Raw genomic sequence first — 25,211 nt, 5'->3', positions numbered from 1 at the left:
ATCCGTGACCTTGCTGTCTCTGCTTCTTGTAGAAGCGTGCTGCTTGACCGCCGGGAGAGATGAACTCGGCGCTGAGGAGGTCGGTGCCCGGGCTGCTCCCGGGTGTGCTGCAGCACGCGTGCGGGTGAGTGGGGGCAGCTGTGCTATACTGGAGGGTCGTCTAGGATAAACTGTCATGGCTATCATACAAGAAATGTGGACTGCTCTGCGGATACACGTGACTGCGCCTGTAGAGCGCTTCACCCGGACAACCAATCAGATCATCGCAGTAAGTGGGATTTATCATGTAGAGAAAGTTAATATAAGTCACTTACTAATATATTGTTGTTATCCATATTGCTTCCTTTGCTGTCTGGATTCATTTTTCCATCATTATACACTGCCCGTTTCCATGGTTACAGACCACTCTGCAATCCATCAGTGGTGGTCGTGCTTGCACAATGTAGGAAAAAGCGTCAGCCTCTCTGGTGGCCGGTGTTCTAACAAATTTCCCTACCCTCGTCACTTCCTGTTGTGACGTGGCCGCACCGGACAAGACGTTCCCAGCTTTGGAAGGAGGTGTGCCGCGCAGGCGCACACCGACGGGGTAGGGAAATTTCATGCCAGAGTTGGGGAGAAGGGGCCACCTAATGCGCTTGCGCCTTACCTCCCAGCTGGACACCGGCTGACACTGCGCATGCGCCGGTAGCCTCAGCAGCGGTTAGAGGGTAGGGAAAAATTACAGGCCAGTGCGCAAGCGCGGCTAAATACTCCTGTCGGGATACACCGCACGTGCGCACCAGCGGACAGGGAGATCTCTTATACTGAACATCCATCCGATCACCGCGCCTGCGCAGTGTGGGGCTAGGGAGATCTCATGGCCATTTATTCTGTAAAATCTCACTGCGCACGCGCGGTGTCTGATTATCTGGAGCCAGCTGAGAGGTAAGACGCAAGCACATTAGGTGGCCCCCTCTCCTCAACTCTGGTGTGAATTTTCCCTACCCCGTCGTTGTGCACCTGCGCGGCGCGGCACACCTTCTTCCAAAGCTGGGAACGTCATGTCCGGTGCGGCTGCGTCACAACAGGAAGTGACGAGGGTAGGGAAGTTTGTTAGAACACCGGGACCATGGGAGCGCACATAGCCTAGTGCTTTTTCCTATAGTGTGCAGGCACGACCACCACTGATGGATTACAGGATGGTCGTAACCATGGAAACAAGCAGTGTATAATGTGATAGAAAAATGAATCCAGTCAGCAAAGGAAGCAATATGGATAATAACAATATATTAGTATTAGGAGAGCTTCACAGCCAGGGAGGAAAAAAAGCTCACCTTCTCCCTGGCTGTGACGTTGCGCCTGAAATACGCCTAATTTAGGGCATATTTCAGTATAGTAAATGACCCCCTAAGAATGCTTTCAAAAATAGAAGTGTTTATAGTTAATTTTTTATCGATTTAACAATATACAAAGTAAATGAACAAGAGAAATCTAAATCAATAATCCAATCTATATTCGGAGAACCTATAAAACCAGGCCCGGGCCACATATATACTCCTATTACTCCTACAATGGACGCATGTGTTCCCAAATAATCAGAACATATCAGTCATATTGAGTATCAAAGTTAAAAACAATCAATAAGGGTCCATTCACAAGTCCGTAGTGTATTGCGCACTCCAATAGAACTGCCTATTCTTGTCCGCGGACAAGAATAGCACATGTTCTATTTTTTTCGGAAGATTGGGGGGCACGCTCCAGAAATGCGGATGCGGACAGCACACTGTGTGCTGTCCGCATCTCTTTCGGCCCCATAGAGAATGAATGGGGATGTTGCGGAACGGATCCGGACCCATTCTTCGGACGTGTGACTGGACCCTAAGAGTCCACATTACAAGGTGAATTCTAGGTGAGGAGCAATAAAGCTCTATAGACCAGAGCAAATGAGCCCCATAGTGACACATTACTACATCCTAGTTCACAAAAGGAAGTAATATACACCTAAATCTAAGGCCTCCTGCACACGACCGTAGGTGTTTCATTGCCCTATTGCAGACCGCATTTGCATTTCACTTCAATGGGTCCGCAAATCCGGAGATGTGGAATGGTGCGGAACGGAAGGACTACAGAGAGCTTCCGTGGGGTTTCGTCCCGTACTTCCGTTCTGCAAAAAGATAGAACATGTTCTATCTTCTTGCGAAATGGCCGGATCGCGGACCCATTAAAGTGAATGGGTCCGCCGTGATCTGCTGCGGCTGCCTCACGGACGGTGTTCGTGCATTACGGCCCGCATTTTGTGGGCCACAGCACGACCACAGGGCGCACACTAATGGCGAGACTAAATGATAAACCATGTAGAAATCCAAAGTACCCGGCCATACCAGTGTCCCTTACCTATGTACGGTAGTTCACCTTGTAGTGTGGACTCTGATTTCTGGTTTCTAACTTTGATACTCAATATGACTGATATGAAATGAAGGATTGGATATTTTCTGATTGTTTGGACTCCACATGGTCTGGGTACACGCGCTTTCAAATCTATATTTGGTGTCGCCACCTTTTGCCTTCCAAACAGCATGAGTTCTTCTAGGTACACTTGCACAAAGGTTTTGAAGGCACTCAGAGAGGTTGTTCCAAACATCTTGGAGAACTAACCGCAGATCTTCTGTGGATGTAGGCTTGCTCAATTTCTTCTGCCTCTTCATGTAATCCCAGACAGACTATCTGATAATTCATATCACTTCAAAGCCTCATAGTGGGGGTTTTATCATAGACTTGCGTTGTAGGGCGGGTTCACATCAGCGCTATGGATTCCGTTTTTGTTTTCCGTTATAACGGAATCCATAAGACGGAAGTCAAAACTAGGGATGAGCGAATTGACTTCGGATGAAAAATTCCGAAGTCGATTCGCATAAAACTTTGTTCTAATACTGTCTGGAACAGGAGCTCCGTACAGTGTTAGAACGTATTGGCTCCGATGAGCCGAAGTTATTGCTTCTCAAAGTCTCAAGTGGTACCTTGGAACCGAAACCAAGTTCAGGAAATGATATTTTATTATTATAATTTTTTTTTTACAGTACAAATAAAAGTTATTGCGCAAAGTTTCTGGAGACTTCACGAAGCAATAACTTCGGCTCATCGGAGCCAATACATTCTAATACTGTACAGAACTAAGTTTTAATGCGAATCGACTTCGGATGTTTCATCTGAAGTCGATTCGCTCATGCCTAGTCAAAACAGAAGCCTTTATTAAGAGGCATTCCGTTTTGATCCGTCATAATAGAACCCTATGGGATTAATAACGGATCCGTCTGGTTTCCATTATGCAAAAAGGGAAAAAAAAAAAAAGTCCTTGTCATAAATTGCAGTGTACATGCCTAGAAAGGTGGTGCTAAAGAATGTAAAGGATCCAGCCCAACGTCCACCCTCGCCATGTCCCCCTAAACAGGACTTTTGCACAAGTTGCAGCCGAAAATTTGCAAACAGCGTTTGCTAGTTTTTTTTTTTTCCACAAGAGAACTGGAATTAGGGGAATGAGAAGTTCCCCCAATGTTCCTCTTTACGTTAACATAGTTGGTAATGACATTGGCTCTGATTCTATTCTGCAGCAGGACAACGATGATTATATAACCCTGATGATATTGCATGATGGATAAGTATCGGCCTGTATTTCTTGGCATTGATGACACCATTAACCCCTTACTGACCAAGCAATTTTAGTATTTATTTATTTTCTTCCCATTATCTTTATTTATTTATTTTTCGTCTATGTAGCCGTATGAGGGCTTGTTTTTTACAGGACAAGTTGTGGTTTTTATTGGCACCATTTTGGGGTACACATAACTTACTGATTAAGGGCTTATGCACACGAACATATTTTCTTTCCATGTCCGTTCCGAGTTTTTTTTTTTTTTTTTTTTGTTTTTTTTTTGTGGACCGTATACAGAACCATTCATTTCAATAGGTCTGCAAAAAAACTGAAGTTACTCCGTGTGCATTCCGTTTCCGTATGTCCGTTCCACAAAAGAAATAGAACATCAGGGTGGATAAAAATCAATGATTTAAAAAAAAATATATCAGATTTTTTTTTTTTTTTTATATAAATGCTTTTTGAGGAAAATACACTGCTCAAAAAAATAAAGGGAACACAAAAATAACACATCCTAGATCTGAATTAATTAAATATTCTTCTGAAATACTTTGTTCTTTACATAGTTGAATGTGCTGACAACAAAATCGCACAAAAATAAAAAAAATGGAAATCAAATTTTTCAACCCACGGAGGTCTGGATTTGGAGTCGCACTCAAAATTAAAGTGGAAAAACACACTACAGGCTGATCCAACTTTGATGTAATGTCCTTAAAACAAGTCAAAATGAGGCTCAGTAGTGTGTGTGGCCTCCACGTGCCTGTATGACCTCCCTACAACGCCTGTGCATGCTCCTGATGAGGTGGCGGACGGTCTCCTGAGGGATCTCCTCCCAGACCTGGACTAAAGCATCTGCCAACTCCTGGACAATCTGTGGTGCAACGTGACGTTGGTGGATAGAGCGAGACATGATGTCCCAGATGTGCTCAATTGGATTCAGGTCTGGGGAACGGGCGGGTCAGTCCATAGCATCAATGCCTTCGTCTTGCAGGAACTGCTGACACACTCCAGCCACATGAGGTCTAGCATTGTCTTGCATTAGGAGGAACCCAGGGCCAACCGCACCAGCATATGGTCTCACAAGGGGTCTGAGGATCTCATCTCGGTACCTAATGGCAGTCAGGCTACCTCTGGCGAGCACATGGAGGGCTGTGCGGCCCTCCAAAGAAATGCCACCCCACACCATTACTGACCCAATGCCAAACCGGTCATGCTGGAGGATGTTGCAGGCAGCAGAACGTTCTCCACGGCGTCTCCAGACTCTGTCACGTCTATCACATGTGCTCAGTGTGAACCTGCTTTCATCTGTGAAGAGCACAGGGCGCCAGTGACGAATTTGCAGATCTTGGTGTTTTCTGGCAAATGCCAAACGTCCTGCACGGTGTTGGGCTGTAAGCACAACCTCCACCTGTGGACGTCGGGCCCTCATATCACCCTCATGGAGTCTGTTTCTGACCGTTTGAGCAGACACGTGCACATTTGTGGCATGCTGGAGGTCATTTTGCAGGGCTCTGGCAGTGCTCCTCCTGTTCCTCCTTGCACAAAGGCGGTGGTAGCGGTCCTGCTGCTGGGTTGTAGCCCTCCTACGGCCTCCTCCACGTCTCCTGATGTATTGGCCTGTCTCCTGGTAGCGCCTTCATGCTCTGGACACTACGCTGACAGACACAGCAAACCTTCTTGCCACAGCTCGCATTGATGTGCCATCCTGGATAACGTTTTGTGGACTGCAAAACGTATACAGTTGTGTGCATTGTGTAGTACAGGTCATTACAGACGTGGCGATGCCAAATATGTAGAGGAGATTTTATCTTTGCAATTTTCTTTTCATTGAAAAGTTGTTGTTTTTTAGAGGAATTTTTTACTTTTATTTTATTTTACTTGTTTTTAACAATTTTTTATTCCCACAAGGGGACTATCATATCCCTGTAGTGTGTGCGGGGATCAGCAACCTCTGGCACTCCAGCTGTTCTAATTCCCAGACTCCTCCTTTCACTTCTACAGTGGGATGCGAAAGTTTGGGCAACCTTGTTAATCGTCATGATTTTCCTGTATAAATCGTTGGTTGTTACGATAAAAAATGTCAGTTAAATATATCATATAGGAGACACACACAGTGATATTTGAGAAGTGAAATGAAGTTTATTGGATTTACAGAAAGTGTGCTATAATTGTTTAAACAAAATTAGGCAGGTGCATAAATTTGGACACCACAAAAAAGAAATGAAATCAATATTTAGTAGATCCTCCTTCTGCAGAAATTACAGCCTCTAAACGCTTCCTGTAGGTTCCAATGAGAGTCTGGATTCTGGTTGAAGGTATTTTGGACCATTCCTCTTTACAAAACATCTTTAGTTCATTCAGGTTTGATGCCTTCCGAGCATGGTCAGCTCTCTTTAAGTCACACCACAGATTTTCAATTATATTCAGGTCTGGGGACTGAGATGGCCATTCCAGAACATTGTACTTGTTCCTCTGCATAAAAGCCTTAGTGGATTTTGAGCAGTGTTTAGGGTCGTTGTCTTGTTGAAAGATCCAGCCCCGGCGCAGCTTCAGCTTTGTCACTGATTCCTGGACATTGGTCTCCAGAATCTGCTGATACTGAGTGGAATCCATGCGTCCCTCAACTTTGACAAGATTCCCAGTCCCTGCACTGGCCACACAGCCCCACAGCATGATGGAACCACCACCATATTTTACTGTAGGTAGCAGGTGTTTTTCTTGGAACGCTGTGTTCTTTTTCCTCCATGCATATCGCCCCTTGTTATGGCCAAATAACTCCATTTTAGTTTCATCAGTCCACAGCACCTTATTCCAAAATGAAGCTGGCTTGTCCAAATGTGCTTTAGCCCACCTCAAGCGGCACTTTTTGTGTTCTGGGCGGAGAAAAGGCTTCCTCTGCATCACTCTCGCATACAGCATCTCCTTGTGTAAAGTGCACCAAATGGTTGAACGATGCACAGTGACTCCATCTGCAGCAAGATGATGTTGTAGGTCTTTGGTGCTGGTCTGTGGGTTGACTCTGACTGTTCTCACCATTCGTCGCTTCTGTCTATCTGAGATTTTTCTTGGCCTGTCACTTCGAGCCTTAACTTGAACTGAGCCTGTGGTCTTCCATTTCCTCAATATGTTCCTAACTGTGGAAACAGACAGCTGAAATCTCTGAGACAGCTTTCTGTATCCTTCCCCTAAACCATGATGGTGAACAATCTTTGTCTTCAGGTCATTTGAGAGTTGTTTTGAGACCCCCATGTTGCTACTCTTCAGAGAAAATTAAAAGAGGAGGGAAACTTACAATTGACCCCCTTAAATACTCTTTCTCATATGTGGATTCACCTGTGTATGTAGGTCAGGGGTCACTGAGCTTACCAAGCCAATTTGAGTTCCAATAATTAGTTCTAAAGGTTTTGGAATCAATAAAATGACAACAGTGCCCAAATTTATGCACCTGCCTAATTGTGTTTAAACAATTATAGCACACTTTCTGTAAATCCAATAAACTTCATTTCACTTCTCAAATATCACTGTGTGTGTCTCCTATATGATATATTTAACTGACATTTTTTATCGTAACAATCAACGATTTATACAGGAAAATCATGACGATTAACAAGGTTGCCCAAACTTTCGCATCCCACTGTATTGATGTTACAAGTGTGTATGCTGGGAGTTGTAGTTTCACAGCAGCTGGAGTGCTGAAAGTTGATCTTCCCTGCTGTACTGCACTGTATTTAAATGTCAGTATACACTAGAGGCAGGCCTGGGGACTTTGCTAGGACCGGGCCTGTGTGCACACACATCGGCACCCCGCGATCAAATGCAGCCCCAAACTTGCAAGGAACCTCCCACCACGGTTGCCTGCAGGTGCTCATTGTTGTACCGCTCTCCGGGCCTTCGGGGAACAAGCACCTGCTGCCATTTTTCTGCGCCACAGTTTCTATGTTTCTAGTTTGTAGTTGAGTTACTTGGCCTTGTTTGTACATCGAATTTGTGTTTTGTTTTTTTTTTGTTTTTTTTTACCTGCAATTCTCCCATGAAGACCACTTCTGGCCAGAGTTCTCTGAACAGTAGATGGGTATACCAGGTTCCCACTGGTTTCTACCAGCTCTGAGCTGATGGGCACTGCTTTACATCTTCCGATATCAAATGCAAGTAAAGGATAACATGTCATATCTGCTGCACCAAGTTTCCTTGGCCAGCCTTTGCTTCTATTGTTCTCAACGTTGCCAGGAATAATGATGTCCTCAAAGCTGAGACACACAGGCAGGGACTTATCCATCATTCAATACCATTAGGAAGGCGTCTGCCTCCAAATTTATTCTGCGCCAGGACAATGACCCCAAACATACAGCCAAAGTCCCCAAGAACTTGCGCCTTTGCGTTGTCTACATGGCTGCAACAAGTGCACAACATATGTGTGTGATGGCCGTGAACATGAGCCGCTTGACACCGTGGACACTGCATCAGAGCCCTAATTTTGGCGTATAGGATGAGAAAAGCGCCTGGTGTATAAATCAGACGTGTGTGTGTGTGTGTGTATATATAGGGCGGCATTTAAATGAGAGGCCAAAAGTGTGTTGGGCCAGTGTGCTTAGGAAGTACAGAGGGCTATTGTAAAAGAGACATATACCACACATTATGGGTGCCAGTATGCCCATCAGTGGCATACAGCAGAGTCTCCCATTGCAGGTATATGATGTCTATTATGTATACCTCCAACGATGTGCCCAAAGCCCTAAAAACGGAAGATGGATGGCATGCTCTGTATCTAGAGATGAGCAGATGCAGGGAAGAGAGGTTATGCTGTGCCATGTTCTGACTCCTTTTATTTTTATATCCAGGGCATTAAAGTCTTCCTGGTGCCGGCTGCTATGTGCGAGCGCACAGATGTCTCCAGGTTCTACAGCCAGTCCCATCAGTGACCAAAGCACAAAAGAAGTGGGGTAAGTGTTTCCACACCAAAGTGTACCTACACCATAGGGATGCTGCTGCCCCTGGAAGAGACAAAACCGCGTGGTACAAGTAATGAATCGCCATGTACAATCTTCTGCAGTCATAACCACAGTGTAATGGGAGTCAGAGTGAAATCGCCATTAGTAAGGCTAGTTGCACGCTGGCATCAGAGATCCGGCAGCAAAGAGCCTGTAGACCTTGGCGCACACCAGCATTGCCGGAGGTTTGTAAGGCTCCATCCGGCCCCATTCACTATAATGGCGACCAGCAGCCACGTTACGGTAAACATACCGGGAATCAGACGGAAGAAAATTGGATCAGCAGACCGAAAACTGAAATGGAAATGGGAACTCTTACTAATAGATACATCTACCGTGTGTGATTATGCAGGAAAATAATGTACAGCAAGCAGTGTTACTAAAAGATGCATATACCTGTATGAAGAGAAGAGAGATGGCTGTTAGATCCATGCCATGTTTAAAGGGGTCGTCTCACTTCAGCAAGTGGCGTTTATCATGTAGAGAAAGTTAATTCAAGCCACTAACTAATATATTGTTATTATCCATATTGCTTCCTCTGCTGGTTGGATTCATTTTTCCATCACATTATACACTGCTCGTTTCCATGGTTACAGACCACCTTGCAATCCATCAGTGGTGGTCCTGCTTTTACACTATAAGAAAAAGTGTCAGCCTCTCTGATGGCCGGGACCATGGGAGCGCACATCGACCACTGCCTTTTCCTATATTGTGCAAGCACAACCACCACTTATGGATTGCAGGGTGGTCTGTAACCATGGAAACGAGCAGTGTATAATTTGATGGAAAAAATTAATCCAGCCAGCGAAGGAAGCAATATGGATAATAACATTATATTAGTAAGTGCCTTGTATTAACTTTCTCTACATGATAAATGCCACTTGCTGAAGTGAGACGACCCCTTTTAACTGCTAGAAACTTGTCCTCCCCACACAAACACAGGGTTACACTTGGCAGATAAATGAAACGACCAGCCAATGCATAAATCTATGTTAGCTATTCTAAAGGCCCCTTTATTTTAGGTAATGCAACATAATAACTGATAAGATTAAGTGTTTTAATGAGAATATAGACTGGCAGGAGGAGGATGAGGATGTGGAAACATTATGGAGGAAACCCTTTAGGGCAGCAGTATTCTGGGACTTGTAGGCAAGACTGCAGCAACATGGGAAGGGATTTTGAACGAGCAGCCATTTTTGGTGAATACAGTAGAGTAAATGCAGCTAAAGAGGACGGACCAGCAAAGGTAAAGGAGACTTGTAACAGTAAGAACTGTTCTCACATACTTCTAGAGCTATCTTTAGGTTTTGAGGAAAAAAAAACCCAGGGGAGTGCTTCTTTAACCCAAATGCAATAAAAAAAAAAATTGCCCCCAAAAGTGTTGATGGTGTCTGTGATCACCCATAGAATGAACAAACATTCATTCATCGGGTGATTGTATCCTTCGTCTGGCACCTAAAATCATTCCTGCTCAGGAACAAAACCATTTTTTTATGGGTTGTCCCCGTACAGCAGAGGTGTAGGCTTCGTCTCCGCTGACAATCGGCCAATTACCGTAAACGTTTGCTTGGCTCCCAATAGTGTTGAGGTAAATGAAGTTGTCTTCGATTCGTGGTAACCAATCGATGTTTCCTAAAATGGTGGCTAAAAGTAAAAAAGTTATACTCTCATCTCACCCACTTGATGACGGAGAGGCGTCTGCTCCCGCCAAAGGACCTACAGCAAGCATGAAGACATCACTACGTGATCACGCTGGCCGCGTGCGATGGCCTCACTGTGCGCAGCCAGCATGATCATGTGGTGACGTTTTCACGCTCGCCACAGGTGCTTTGATGGGTTTTTCGTCAATCAAGACTGGAGCGGATGGCCTCGCTACGATCAAGTGGATGAGGGGAGTATAGATTAACCCCTGAGCACCTGAATGTAAGGCCACGATTATTGTTGAACACTGCGGGGGGAGGGGGTGGGGGGGAAAGACACGATCGCCATTTCCCGTCATTGCCTCTGCTCCATGCAATGGAAGGCGATTCGAGATTTGGTTTAGTTTACTTTAAAAAAATTCCTCTTAAACATGAAGACCCATTTAGACCACATTCCCTTTCTGCTAAGCCACGCCCCTTTTTCAGGCTAGGTAAATGTGGTGTAAGGCATGTACACCAGTTTTGGGGGGGGAAAGTGTCAATATTCTGGTAGGGTTGTTGCGGGTATCGAAATTTCGGTACCCAATCAATATTTTTGTCCCGGTATCATATCGATACCGGGATTTCCATTTTTTCGATACTGGGCTGCGCTGCTGCGCAGTCTAGTATCACAGAACGAGAGCGCGCTCATGTTCCCTCAGCAGCACAGGGGAGAAGGAAGCAGTCTCACCCTCCACCCTGTGCCGCTGCCACCAAGAAGGAGAGAGGAGCGGGTGCACTGCGCCACCAATGATAGAAGGACTTTAAATGGGCCCGGACTTTAAGTTACCAGGCTACATAGAGCGGCACCCAGAGATGTCCCAGCACTTACTAATTATTCCTAGGCGCCGCTCCGTTCGCCCGCTGTGCCCCCATTACTGTCTCCTGCTCGGAGCGATGGGTAGGAGACATCAGCTTCTCTCCTGGGCGTTCCTTCTCCTTGGCTGTAGCGCTGTCCAATTGCAGCACAGAACGTCACAGCCAGGGACAAGGAACGCCCAGGAGAGAAGCTGATGTCTCCTCCCCATCGCTCCGATAGTAGTAATTAGCATACGGAGCAGGAGACTGTAACTGGGCCACAGTGGGCGAACGGAGCGGTGCCCAGGAATAATAGTAAGTGCAGGGAGATCCCTGGGCGCCGCTCTTTGTAGCCTGCTCATGAAAGGTCGTCTTTAACTTCTAATACAGGAGGCAGGTGCTGGCAGCAGAATCTCATAGCCGGAACCCTGCCTTTGGCAAGGAGCAGCGATCAGCAGCAGTTAACCCCCCCCCAGTATTAAAATCATTGGTGGCAGTGGCCACAGGGTCCCCTCCCCCTCATTGGTGGCAGTGGCAGCTTCTGATTGGAGCCCCAGCAATGTAATCCTGGGGCTCCAATCGGTTACCATGGCAGCCAAATGCATTGCAAGAACGGATCAATCTCTCCGCTTGTCATGCGGACAGACGGATCCGTCTTGTATCTTTTTTTCACATTTTTACCGGTCTGCGCATGCGCAAACCGGAAAGTCTGATCCGGCATTCTGGTATTTTGAATGCTGGATCCGGCACTAATACATTCCTATGGGGAAAAATGCATTCCAGCAAGTCTTCAGTTTTTTTTCGCCGGAGATAAAAGCGTAGCATGCTACGGTTTTATCTTTTGCCTGATCAGTCAAAATGACTGAACTAAAGACTTCCTGATGCATCCTGAATGGAGAGTAATCCGTTCAGGATGCATGGGGATATGCCTGATCAGTTCTTTTCCGGTATAGAGCTCCTAGGGCAGAACTCGGTGCCGGAAAAGAAAACCGCTAGTGTGAAAGTACCCTTACATGGAAAAGAATATACTGCCTAGAACTGCCATTACGGTAACTCTGGGTGCTGGGCGCAGCATTTCTTAAAGTACACCAGTATATGGAGTAGAAGTGCTCTCTAGCACTGGTCCATAGATATGTCTGACCCTGTAATATTTTTCCGCTTATAAAATACCATACTTGGGCCACCTGCACACATTGCGGAATACTTGCGGAAAAACCACAGTGTAGTACCAGTAAAGTGTATGAGATTACACAGATCTCGTGTACATTTTGTGGATTTATTTTCCATGTGGATTTCAAATTAAATAGCATATCAATTATGTTTGCAGCTTTAGTAATCAATTAGTATATCAATTAGTATGCAGTATTCTCCCTTTTCCAATGAAGGGGGAGATCTGCAGCAAACCACATTAAACCTGCATCAAACACCACTGTTAGAGAGTGTGGCTTTTGGTGTGGATATACTGCAGAAACGCACGTAAATCCGCACGGAACTTCATGCAAATCTTATATGCATTCACCCGCACCCGTGTCTAGGTGGCCTTAAAGGTTTTGTCCAGTTTTAGAAAAACATGGCTATTTTTTATGTTTTACAAGTAGAGCTCCATACCTGTCCATTGGTTGGGCATAGAATTGCGGTGTAGTTCCATTCACTTCAAAGGAGCTGCAATAAAACACAATCCATGGACAGGTTTTCCCTGGTTCTGGAAGAAAACTGTTATATTTTACTAATCCTGAACAACCCCTTTAAGGCTACTTTTCCACTAGCGTTTTTGCTGGATCCAGCAGGGATCAGCAAAAAACTCTTCCGTTACTGACAATAACGGATCCGGTTGTATTATCTTTAACATACCCAAGACGGATCCGTCATGAACTCCATTGAAAGTCAATTGCGGACGGATCCGTTTACTATTGTGTCAGAGAAAACTGCTCCGTCACCATTGACTTACATTGTGGGTCATCTCGTTTTGCTCCACATCTCATGACTTAAAGAAAACCGCAGCATGCTGCGGTTTGCTCTCCGGTATGGCAACGCAAGCAAACGGAACGTAATGCATTTTGGAGCATTCCAGTCTGTTCAGTTATGTTTTGTCCCCATTGACAATGAATTGGGCCAAAACTGAAGTGTTTTTCTCCGGTATTGAGCTCCTCTAACGGATCTCCATTCCGGAAAAGAGACATGCTAGTGTGAAAGTAGGCTCATGCACATTACCGTATGTATTTTGCGGTCCGCAAAAAACTGATCCACAAAAAATATGGATGACCTCAGTGTGCATTCCGAATTTTACGGGAACAGCTGGCCCTTCATAGAACAGTCCTATCCTTGCCCGTAATGCGAACAATAATAGGACATGTTCTATTTTTTTTTTTTTTTGCGGAACGGAAATATGGACATATGGAAATGGAATGCACACGGAGTAACTTCTGTTTTTGCGGACCCTTTGAAGTGAATGGTTCCGCATACGGTCCGCCAAAAAACAGAACGGACACGGAAAGAAAATGCGTTTGTGTGCATGAGCCTTAAGACAGAGCAGAGGAATGAGGCGGCTGCTCCAGCCATTTTTCGTAAACGGCCAGTAACAAGACAATGAGGAGGAGAAAGATGACATGTCTGAGCTCCTGGACACACAAACCGGAAAATACCCCCATTGGTACCATCTTTGGGGGTACAAGGGACATCTCGCCTTGCAAAAAAGTAGAGCTACATTAGCGTAAACATTAATGGATTGCGGCTCTGGGAATGTGGAGATATAACGAGATGTGTTATTATTGTGCAAAGGTGGTAAAAAACAAACCTACATAACGGTATACATATTAGCATCGCCAGAATCGCACTGACCCATAGATTCACGTTTTTTATATTTACTACACTAATTATGCCGCACCCTGAACACAATGGTGCGACTGCTTTTTATTTATTTTTTTCTCATTGCCACTCCAAGAAAAGGTAATAAAAGTTAAGCTACTTTCACACTCACGTTTTGTGCGGATCCGTCATGGACTGATCCGTTCAGATAATACAGCAGTCTGTATCCGTTCAGAACGCATCCCTTTGTATTACCTTTAACATAGCCAAGACGGGTCCGTTTTGAACACTATTGAAAGTCAATAGGGGGTGGATCCGTTTTCTATTGTGCCAGATTGTGTCAGTGAAAACGGATCCGTCGCCGTTTGGCTCAGTTTCATCAGACGGACACCGAAACGCTGCAAGCAGTGTTTTGGTGTCCGTCTCCAACGCGGAATGGAGACTGAACTGATGCATTCTGAGCGGATCCTTTTCCAATTAGAATGCAAACTGATCCGTTTTGGACCGCTTGGGAGAGCCCCAAACGGATCTCACAAACGGAAAGCCAAAACGCTAGTGTGAAAGTAGCCTTAGGCTACTTTCACACTAGCGTTCTGCTGTCCGCTCGTGAGCTCCGTTTGAAGGGGCTCACGAGCGGAGCAGAACGCTTCCGTCCAGCCCTGATGCAGTCTGAATGGATGCGGATCCGCTCAAACTGCATCAGTCTGGCGGCGTTCAGCCTCCGCTCCGCTCGCCTCCGCACGGCCAGGCGGACAGCTGAACGCTGCTTGCAGCGTTCGGATGTCCGCCTGGCCGTGCGGAGGCGTGCGGATCCGTCCAGACTTACAATGTAAGTCAATGGGAACGGATCCGCTTGAAGATGACACCATATGGCTCAATCTTCAAGCGGATCCGTCCCCCATTGACTTTACATTGAAAGTCTGAACGGATCCGCTCAGGCTACTTTCGCACTTAGAAATTTTTCTAAGTTATTAATGCAGACGGATCCGTACTGAACGGAGCCTCCGTCTGCATTAATATGATCGGATCCGTTCAGAACAGATCCGATCAAGCGCAAGTGTGAAAGTAGCCTTACATGCATCCCAAAATACAATTTGCCTCTCAAAAAATAAGTCCTCATACCGATATATCAGCAGAAAAATAAAGTTATGGCCAGAAAAAGTCTACCAGCACTTTGTCATACTCCTCCATTGCTGAAAATATTCCTCAAAAATGCAAAGAGGATTATTTTTACTCTTCCTGAAAAAATGTAGTGACGTCTGCTTGATCATCCCACAGCCTGTTTCCACCAATGCCCGGGGAGCAAAGTTCATTACGATGGAGTGGACAGAAGTATGAAGAAGTGCCAGTTGTCCATATTAAAGCCACTTACAACAAGTAAGTCCAGTCTTGATGTGAATATGTGAAGTGCAGTGGCGCTGACCTACGATACCAGAGACTTGTGCATAATTGAATGTGCTCAAAGTCCACCAAGCCGTCTTTAAGGGCTCATGCACACGACCGTATGTATTTTACGGTCCACAAAAAACGGGTCAGCAAAAAATACAGATGACATCTGTGTGCATTCTGTATTTATAACGGAACAGCTGGCCCTTCATAGAACAGTACAATCCTTGTGCGTAAGGCGGACAATAATAGGACATGTTTTTTTTTGGCGGAACGGAAATACGGACATATGGAAACGGAATGCACACGGAGTAACTTCTGTTTTTTTTTTTTTTTTTTTGCGGACCCATTGAAGTGAATGGTTCCGCATACGGTCCGCAATGAAAACCGGTACGGACGCGGAGAGAAAATACGTACCGTATGTATTTTGCAGTTCACAGAGAATGCGGATGATGTGTCTCGTCTTTTTTCTTTAACTGATTGAGTCCACATCCAATCTGAAAAAAATACGGATTGGTTCTGGACCAAAAATACGGTTGTGTAAATGAGGCCTAAGTTAGTTGGTGGTCTTGTGAAACCTGTATGGATGGACTGAGTCTACTAGACATAGGTTGTTAGGGTCTCTCCAATTTGGCTCACAGAATGGGGTCCTAAGCGTGGCACCCTCCCAGTTATGTCTATATGCTGGGATCCTGCAAGATAATAAAATGTAGGTTCATTTCTGCATCAACTTGAACCCCGTAATTACTACACTTGCCATCAGTGTCCCTTCTTTTTGTCTTCACTCAATAGCCACATGCATTTTGCAGCCAAATGAAGTTTTAGGCTATGTTCACACAATGGAGTATTATGTCCTCAGGATCAGCCCTATTGACATTAAGTGAGAATAATCCTCATATTTTCGGCCTCAAAAATAGGCATCATGCTATTCATACATGGGATGCAGATTTTGGTGCAGAATGGGTGCCGAAATCTGTGTTCCGTGTCAGGTTCCATCACAAGAACATAGCCTTACTTCTCAGTAATAGTGACCAAGAATTTAGATGTTAGAAGGTAAGGTTAATACATTTGCCCACATCCTTGTCGTGTTATGACAGATACATTTTTAAAAGAAATGTGTCATCAGAAAATGACAAATTGTTGAAATCACGTTTTTATGTTTTAATATATTTTTTATGATATTTTTAATTTTCCATGTTAATATCTATTAAAAAAATAAATAAATCCCTGCTGTTTTTGTATTGCCCACCAAGCCTAATAGGAGCCACTTCTTGGACCGTACAAATCACTTTAGTGCAGTTATCTGCTGATCATTACAGGCAGAATTAGAATGACACATATCACCTATATACACAGATAAGACAGGATCCACCATTCACAATAGGTAATGGTCAGACATTATCTATTCCTTCCTTGTACAATGACCTCTGCACAGGGCACACAGCATGTCCAGAAAACTCTCCCATAGAAGTCAGTGAGGTCCTCTCCTGACCATTGTGGGTATGGTCTATGGGGCTGCCGTAAAGCAATTTTTTTTAAATGCGATTAACAGCTCAGGCAAAATGGCCGCCCCCATAATTATTTTCTGGAAACAGAATCTATAAATCTGCATCGGAAAATAAAAACAGATTATTACAAAAGAATATGTGTCGCTATCTGATTTTTTTTTTTTTTTTAAAGGGAACCTGTCAGGTTGAACATGGTGTCTGAGCTGAAGGCAGCATGTTATAGAGCAGAAGGAGCTGAGCAGATTGATATGTAGTTTTATGGGAAAAGATTCAGTAAAACTTATAATTTATTCATTTAAGTTCCTGTTCATTCTGAAGTCCAGGAGGCGGTCCTACCAGTGACTGACAGCTTCCCTCTGTGACTGTGTATACAGACATAGCTGTCAATCACTGATAGGACCGCCTCCTGGACTGCAAAGCCCAGGGATATAAATTAATAAGTTATACTGAATCTTTTCCCATAAAACTATACATCAATCTGCTCAGCTCCTCCTGCTCTATAACAAGCTGCCTGCCGATCGCACTGCATTTCATGGTGACCGATTCCCTTTAACTGGCAGAGAAAAAATTTTGGTGACTCATTTCCTGCCGAGGGGAAATCTCGTCGTGTGATTTGTGGATACATATGTGATCTGTTCCTGTCACATTGTCAAGATGATGGGAGACGGAGGCGTCCTACACACATGGTTGCCGTCTCGGCTATCAGCCTCAAGCTGTGCTCTTGGATTCATCCTTCTGGACCAGTCACTGAGCAGTAGTTAAGGAAAAGGGACCTAATGAAGAGCAATCAATACTGTTAGAATTTCTAGTGTCAGTTATACATATCCTGCTGGAAAAGACTAGGACGCGGGCTGCCTCCCTGCGTGCAGCACAGGAGGGTCTGTCTGCCGGAATAACTAAGTGTTTAATTGAAGCGTACTATAAAACAAAGCGACTCTCCCGGGAAAAGCGATGAGCCGCAGCTTCATTTTATTACTGTCATTTGTACTCGTGCAGAACGCTGAAATGCAAATACTAGCGGACGCGACCTGATTTGCGGTATCATCCTATTACCGGTAAATGTTAATTAAAGCTCCTGTATGTGAGGTCTACAGAAAATGTCCAGAATAATTCCTGCCTACAATGGGGTCTCCAGTTCATGACACTTTCCCTCTGTATGACCATCATTGAGGGCAGTGACCATGTTCTACCTGGTTTCTTTCCACCTGCTGCTTACAGCCAAGCATTACTAAAAGCTGTGTGTAGTATTACAGCTCAGCCCTGTCGGTGAGGGTCCACGTTAAGGACCAGCCATCCATATTACAGCAGGTGTTCCTGGTACCTAGACCCTTGGCATTGCCCATCTACTGCGCAAGTGTAAGCCGCCCTAATGATTGCTCAGAGACTGCAGAGCGCCTAGGAGAGAAGACTGAAGTAGCAGTTTTCATTGCTTCTGTCTTCCCTAAATTCCTTTACACAGCGCTCAATCAGCATTGTGTTTTGAATAGAGACAGTAGGGGTGAATGGTATAAATGAAAACTGGCTAAGTTGCCCATAGCAACCAATCAGATTCCACCTTTCATTTCTCATCCGTATCATTGGGGGACACAGGCTTGACCTTGGGTATAGCTGCTGCCACTAGGAGGCGACACGAAGCACAAAAGTGTGAGCTCCTCCCTCCAGCTATACCCTTCCTACAGGGACTAAGCTAAAACCGTTTAAGCTTAGTGTCCGTAGGAGGCAGACCTCTGGTATGCTGACTTTTTTATTTTATTTTAATTTTTTAATTTTTTTTATTTTTTATTTTACTCTAGCGGGATTACAGGCAGTCCTAGCTGCCTGCACTCCCACCCAGGAGATGGGAGACCAGGGGGTCCCAAAGCCTGCTGCTCCTTCCCAGTCTCCAGTAGACAAGGAGGACCAGAGGTTCCTAAAGCCTCTGCATCCCGCTAGCTTTCGCGTCACTATGGCCGCCCACAACAAGTCCCCTCTGTTTCCGGTGTAGCAGCCCTCCCAAGGGGCTGCACACCGAAGGTAGTGACCCGGCTGGAACCAGGGGGGCAGAACGTGCCAGACGCGTGAGTATCCCCAGCTCCATCCCCCCCACCCCCATCTGTGTATCTCTCCTCCGCCGGTGCCGCTTGCAAATTGTGGCCCCGGCTTCTACTGCGGCCTACTTCAGATCCGCTCGCCGCTGTTACTTCTCAGCAGCGATGTCGGCCGGGGCTCCTTGTGGCAGCAGAGCTGTACGGGGGTGAGGAAGAGAGACCTCCCAGTTGGTCAGCCATGCTCCTTTTAATTATCGCGGGCAGCCAGCGCCATTAGGGGGCGGGGCATGAGTTATTCATGCTTGTTCTGACTCCACCCATCTCCTGCTTCTGGGGATCCTTCTGCTACTCCCCATCACGGCCATCCTGCAAAATAGGCCAAACCACCCACTCCTCAAAGGTTGTCTGCTTCCTCCATCTCCCCGCCGCCTTTCTAGGAGTCTCTCTCCGACATGTCCTCATTAGAAGAGGCGTATTCTTAAGATAAGTTGTCAGGCGCTGACTTTGTCTCACCGGAGGACCAGTCTTCCAAACTGTCCGCTCTGGTAGACAATCTCATTGCAGCGGTTATAGAAACCTTACAGGTTGAGGACCCTACACCTTCATCTGCGGGTTCTAGTTTTTCCTTCAGGCAATCCCGTCGCTCGCCAAAAGTTTTCCCCAACCACCCGGAGTTTGATTCCTCCCTTTCCAAGGAATGGAACTTCCTTGACAGGCGTTTTGCTTTGCCGAAAGATTTAGACGTCTTATATCCCTTTTCAGAGGATTTGACAAAGAAGTGGTCCTCCTCTCCTGTTGTTGACCCTCCGGTATCACGCCTGGCTAAGAATACCACCTTGCCTATGGTGGATGGGGCTTCCTTTTCGGACCCCAGGGATAAGAATTTGGAATCTTTTGCCAAATCTGCCTTTGAAGCAGCTGGCACTGCCCTGCACCCGGTTTTTGCCTCTACATGGGTCAGCAAGGTTATGACCGAGTGAGCAAACAAATTACATCAGGGCCTCGTCTCAGCGAACTCCTCGGAGGAACTTTCGGATATTGCAGTGCAATTTTCCCACGCCAGCTCTTAAATCTGTGAGGCCTCTCTGAACCCGGCCAGCCTTATGGCCCGCTCTTCAGTCCTTTTGGTGGCTATCTTGCTGGCCAGCGGATAATGCTTCGAAACGGGCCTTGACGTCCCTCCCTTTTGCAGGTAATGGGCTTTTCGGCAAGCGTCTGGATGAGATTATCTCTGATGCTACAGGGGGTAAAAGCACCCATTTGCCATTGAGTAGGACGCGCTTCAACAGGTCTAAAAAGTGCAGACCTCTTCTTCGTCCCCTTCTTAGTTCCTACAGCCCCAAGCGGCCAGCCGACAAATCGGCCCCAGAGCAGAAGCGCAAACCATCTTTTAAGCCTCGCCTTCCCTGGCGTTCTCACTTGCAGGGCTCCAAGCCCTATACCCCCAAGTCCTCCTCTGCATGACGTGGGAGGTCGTCTTCATCTGTTCCAGCATGTCTGGCTAGCTCACATCTCGGATGCTTGGATACGAGAAGTCATCTCGGAGTAGGGCTGCAGTAAACTATTATTTTAGCAATCGAGTATTCTACCGATTTTTTTTTTTTTTTTTTTTTTTACGATTAATCGAGTACTCTAATAAGAAAAACCTTCTTAAAATAATGTATTGCTTTATAAAAACAATATTTTTATTTCTTACAGTGGTATAGCAAATAATTGCACACACATAAGGCTTCTTTCACAGCTGCAATATACATTCTGTCAAAAGAACAGCCAGCAAGAATATACCATATCGGGTATAGCTGGATACTGCCTGCTGCTGCAGCGATTGACTGTAATGAGGTCCGGCATTGTTACAGCATTCAAGCTGGGTTTTGGCCGGACAAAAAAAAAATTCGAAACCTGTTTTGGATGATGCCCAGCATGTATGCCGGAACATGGTCAGATGGCCTTGGACCACGTTATAGTCAATGAGAGAATATAGCTGGTTGTATCAGGCTATACCCAATACGGTATGCTCCAGCAAGCTGTTGTTCTGCCAGAATGTGTATCTAAGGTTATGTTGTGAACTCCGGCAGTATGTTCCGGTGGAGGAACAGACTGCCGGAGTTCACTGGCTGCATCTGTCATAGCTGGATGCCCATTGACTGTAATGGGGATCTGGACAAAAAAATGCTGCACAGTGACATAGCATTTTGTGGCTGGATTCCGGCCAGTCGCCAGATCAGAGTCCCAGTGTTCACAATGCACTGTGAACCTGGCCTAAGCTGTTAAAGAAACCTAAATAAGATGATCAAATTACTTTTAAAAGCAAAATTCGAATAAAAAATGCTAAATTTACAAAAAAAAAATAAGAAGTAGTAAGACCTAAACATTGCATTACCCTTGGTTGTTCATCTCTGAAGACTTTCAGGCAACTTTAGTTCTGACTGTCTTGCACACATCTGTACTGTTTTCTTCTAAGGCTTTCTGGCATTTTTAGAAGGCAAAAACAAAAACTCTCATGCCGCAAGCCTGCAATCAGACCCCCATGCCAATGCCACCATGATCAGACCCCCAGGCTGCCACCATCAGACCGTCCCTTGCGGAAATCAGAGCTAGACTCCCATGCCATGTCCCCCACTCCCCCAGTGCCTCCATGCCATCCATTGCCATGTGATGTCCCCCACTGCCATCAGATCAAGCCCCTCCATGCCATCCATTGCCAGCCCAATTGCCATGTCTCCTACTCTACAGCCCTTCTATGCCATCCATGTCCCGCGCCATCAGCTCCACCATGCCATTGCCATGATCATCCATGTCCCCCAGCACCATCAGCCCCTTCAAATCACAGGTACCCTTTCCCCGCTACTTTATACGTACCTTTCCTGGCACCAGCAGTGCACTGACATGGAGTCCGCAGGAGACGGACCGCATCTTCTTCCCCCCAGCATGCACTGGGAGGGACTTGACGTCACATGCAGCATCAGCGAGAGCGCTGATGATGTGTGCACACAAGGCCCTGGCCAGTGCAGAGTCGGTAGGCCACGGAGCGGTGAGTAAGAGGCTTCACTTTACTCATGCTCCACGGTCATGTGTTTTAAAAAAATATATATTTTGCCTCCTATTTCATCGATGAATTGTTTCAGTCCTATCTCGGAGGGTTACAAACTGGAGTTCTGGTCCCCACCTCCGCCCCGGTTTTTTCGCTCGTCCCTCCGCCGCCCTCTCCTTCCTCCGCTCATTCCTTTTTTCAGGCTATTCTCACCCTTCTGCGGCAGGGAGTGATTGTTCCGTTCCACTTCAAGACCGTTTTCGCGGATTCTACTCCAATCTCTTTGTGGTCCCCAAAAAGGAGGGTACAGTCCGTCCCATTCTAGACCTCAAAGCCCTCAACCGCTTCCTTCGGCTCCTCCGTTTCCGGATGGAGTCCCTTCGATCGGTCATTGCATCCATGGACCCGGGGGAGTACCTGTCCTCAATAGACATCAAGGACGCTTACCTCCATGTTTCCATCTGCATCAGTCACCAGAAATATCTTCGGTTTGCAGTGGGACCTTTTCATCACCAGTTTGTGGCCCTCCCGTTCGGTCTTGCCACAGCACCCAGGGTCTTTACCAAGCTTCTGGCCTCAGTCATGGCCCTGCTTCCTGCCAGGGGGATAGTGGCGATTCCGTACTTGGACGATATCCTGATCAAGGGTCCGTCATTCCGGACAACGGCGGACAGCCAATGCATCGTCCAGGACACCCTGGAACGCTTTGGGTGGGTTCTGAACCTATCAAAGTCATGTCTAAACCCATCTCGACAGCTGATGTTTTTGGGCATGCTGTTGGACACCGATCGGGGCCAAGATATTCTTGACCCCGGACAAACTCTCCACTCTCCATCGTCCAATCCTCTCCTTGTTGCGGCCTCAGCCTCTTCCCATTCGTCAGCGCATGAGGGCTCTGGGCTACACTGTCTCTTCCTTTTTGAAGCAGTGCCCTATGCGCAGTTCCATACCAGGGCTCTTCAACGGCACATTCTGACCATTTGGGACCGCTCCCCGGCCTCCCTGGATCGACTCATGCTGACATCGGGCCACTCCTTCCTTCCCCAACACTGGATAATGTTGACGACGGACGCCATTCTCCGGGGCTAGGGGAGAGTTCTGGACAATCTCTCGGTCCAGGGCACCTGGTTCCGCAGGGAACACTCCTTCCCAATCAATATTCTAGAATTGCGGGCAATTCATCTCTTTGGTTCATTGGACGGACCGTCTCCTGGGGTGTCCAGTTCGGGTTCAATGCGATAACTCCATGGCAGTCGCATATCTAAATCACCAGGGCGGCAACCGGAGCCCTGCAGCCATGTCGGAAGCAGCGCTCATCCTCTCCTGGGCGGAGAGCCATGTTCCAGCTCTGTCCGCAGTTCATATTCCCGGCGTCGACAACTGGATCGCCGACTTTCTCAGCCGAGAGACTCTATCCCGGCGAATGGGCATTACAGGTCTTTCTCGCGATCTGCGAGCGATGGGGTCGGCCGGATGTGGATCTCATGGCCTCCCGCTTCAACCGCAAGGTAGAGAACTTTGTCGTGAGGTCCAAGGATCCTCTGGCTCGGGCGTCGGACTCCCTTGGGATCCCGTGGACGCAGTTTACGTTTCCTTTCGTGTTCCCTCCTCTTATGCTCATTCCACGTCTTCTCCATAAAATCAGGTCCAAAGGTCTGCCCGTCATTCTCGTGGCCCCAGACTGGCCACGCATCCCTAGTCTCCCTTCTCGCCGATGAACCCTGGTGTCTTCCCCTTCGGGAGGTCCTTTTGTCGCAGGGACTGATCTTCCACCCGAATTTAGGGTCGCTACATTTAACGACATGGTTGTTGAAGCCGCCGTAATAAGGGCTTGGGGTTTCTCAGATGCTATTGTCCAGACCGTGATTCGGGCTGGGAAGCCATCGTCCTCTCAGATCTATCACCGGACCTGGAAGTCCTACTTTAGTTGACACCAGTTTTCTCCCATTCGTTTCTCGTTACCGCAATTCTTGTCTTTCCTGCAGTCGGGCATGGACTTGGGGCTGGCTCTTAGTTCCCCCAAAGGGCAAGTTTAGTCCCTTTCCATTCTTTTTCAGCGGAATTTGGCTTCACTTTCTGCGGTTTGGACCCTTTCTGCAGGGGGTGGTGCATGCTGTGCCCACTTACCAGCCTCTGTTGAATCCTTTGGATCTTAATCTGGTACTCGGCGCTCTCCAGTCCACTCCGTTTAAGCCTTTGCAGCAGGTGTCCCTTCACTTCCTGTCCTACAAGGTGGCCTTTTTGGTGGCAGTTGCTTCCATCTGTAGGGTGTCGGAACTAGATGCTCTTTCCTGTCAGTCGCCCTTCCTTATCCTCCATCAGGACCAGGTAGACCCTCGCCCGGTCCAGTCCTTCCTTCCGAAGGTCGTGTCGGCATTCCATCTCAATGAAAAGATCATTCTCCCTTCCTTTTCTCCTGCCCCATCTCTTCCTCGTGAGCAGCACTTCGCATCTATCTGTCTCAGACGTCCTCTTTCCGACGGACGGATTCATTATTCGTCATTCCAGAGGGACCGAGACGAGGCTGCGTCCAAAGTTTCCATTTTCCGATGGATTTGTTTGGCCATTGGAAGCGTACCGCATCAGTGACCGGGCTCCACCCTTCTGGGTTACTGCTCATTCTGCTCGGGCAGTGGGGGCCTCTTGTGCAGTACATCATGGGGCTTCTGCCCTTCAGGTGTGTAGGGCGGCTACCTGGTCGTCTTTGCACACCTTTTTCCAATTTTAAGAGTACACACCTTTGCATCTTCTGATGGTTTTCTGGGTCGTAGAGTTTTGCAGACGGCGGTTCTCTGGCCGGATAGCTTCTTCGTTTATGATCCACCCCTGGGACTACTCTGTAACGTCCCAAGGTCAAGCCTGTGTCCCCCAATGATATGGATGAGAAAACTAGATTTTTGTACTTGCCATTTAAATCTGTTTCTCTTCCGTTCATTGGGGGACACAGCTCCCACGCATTCTCTCTGGTTACGGGCTTCGTTGTGGCCTGCTTGATTCAGGGTTTGTACATTGTTTGTTTGGTTTTCCTGTTTTTTCCTTTTGCTTCTCCTACTGCTTTTGCACAGTTTTAGCTTAGTCCCTGTAGGAAGGCTATAGCGGGAGACAGGAGCTCACACTTTTTTGTGTTAAGCGTCGCCTCCTAGTGGCAGCAGCTATACCCAAGGTCAAGCCTGTCCCCCCCCCCCCAATGAACGGAAGAAAAACAGATTTTACGTTAAGTACCAAAATCTAGCTTTTTTCAGAGCTCCTTTGGAAATTAAAAGGTGCAATCTGATTGGTTGTGATGGGCATCTAAGACAGTTTGCCTTTAGGCCCCTTTCACACATAACCAGAACGCATAGCACCCTCACTGAATTTAATT

At 46.6% G+C, this 25,211-nt stretch overlaps 1 protein-coding gene across 1 annotated transcript in view; it reads left to right on the top strand.

Annotated features, from left to right (window-relative positions):
• Nucleotides 1–10: 10 nt before the first annotated feature.
• Nucleotides 11–25,211, top strand: part of MRPS11 (mitochondrial ribosomal protein S11) — a 37,323-nt gene continuing 12,122 nt past the window's right edge. Inside the window, exons 1-3 of the mRNA XM_040414174.1 lie at nt 11–124; nt 8,467–8,568; nt 15,177–15,275. Of these exons, the coding sequence (XP_040270108.1) occupies nt 60–124; nt 8,467–8,568; nt 15,177–15,275 (266 nt within the window). The 5' untranslated portion in view covers nt 11–59. The remainder of the gene's footprint in view (nt 125–8,466; nt 8,569–15,176; nt 15,276–25,211) is intronic.

Source organism: Bufo bufo, chromosome 1 (genome assembly GCF_905171765.1).
Source record: "Bufo bufo chromosome 1, aBufBuf1.1, whole genome shotgun sequence".
In the NCBI taxonomy this organism is placed as follows: Eukaryota; Metazoa; Chordata; class Amphibia; order Anura; family Bufonidae; genus Bufo; species Bufo bufo.
This window is presented reverse-complemented; position numbering and strand designations above follow the sequence as displayed.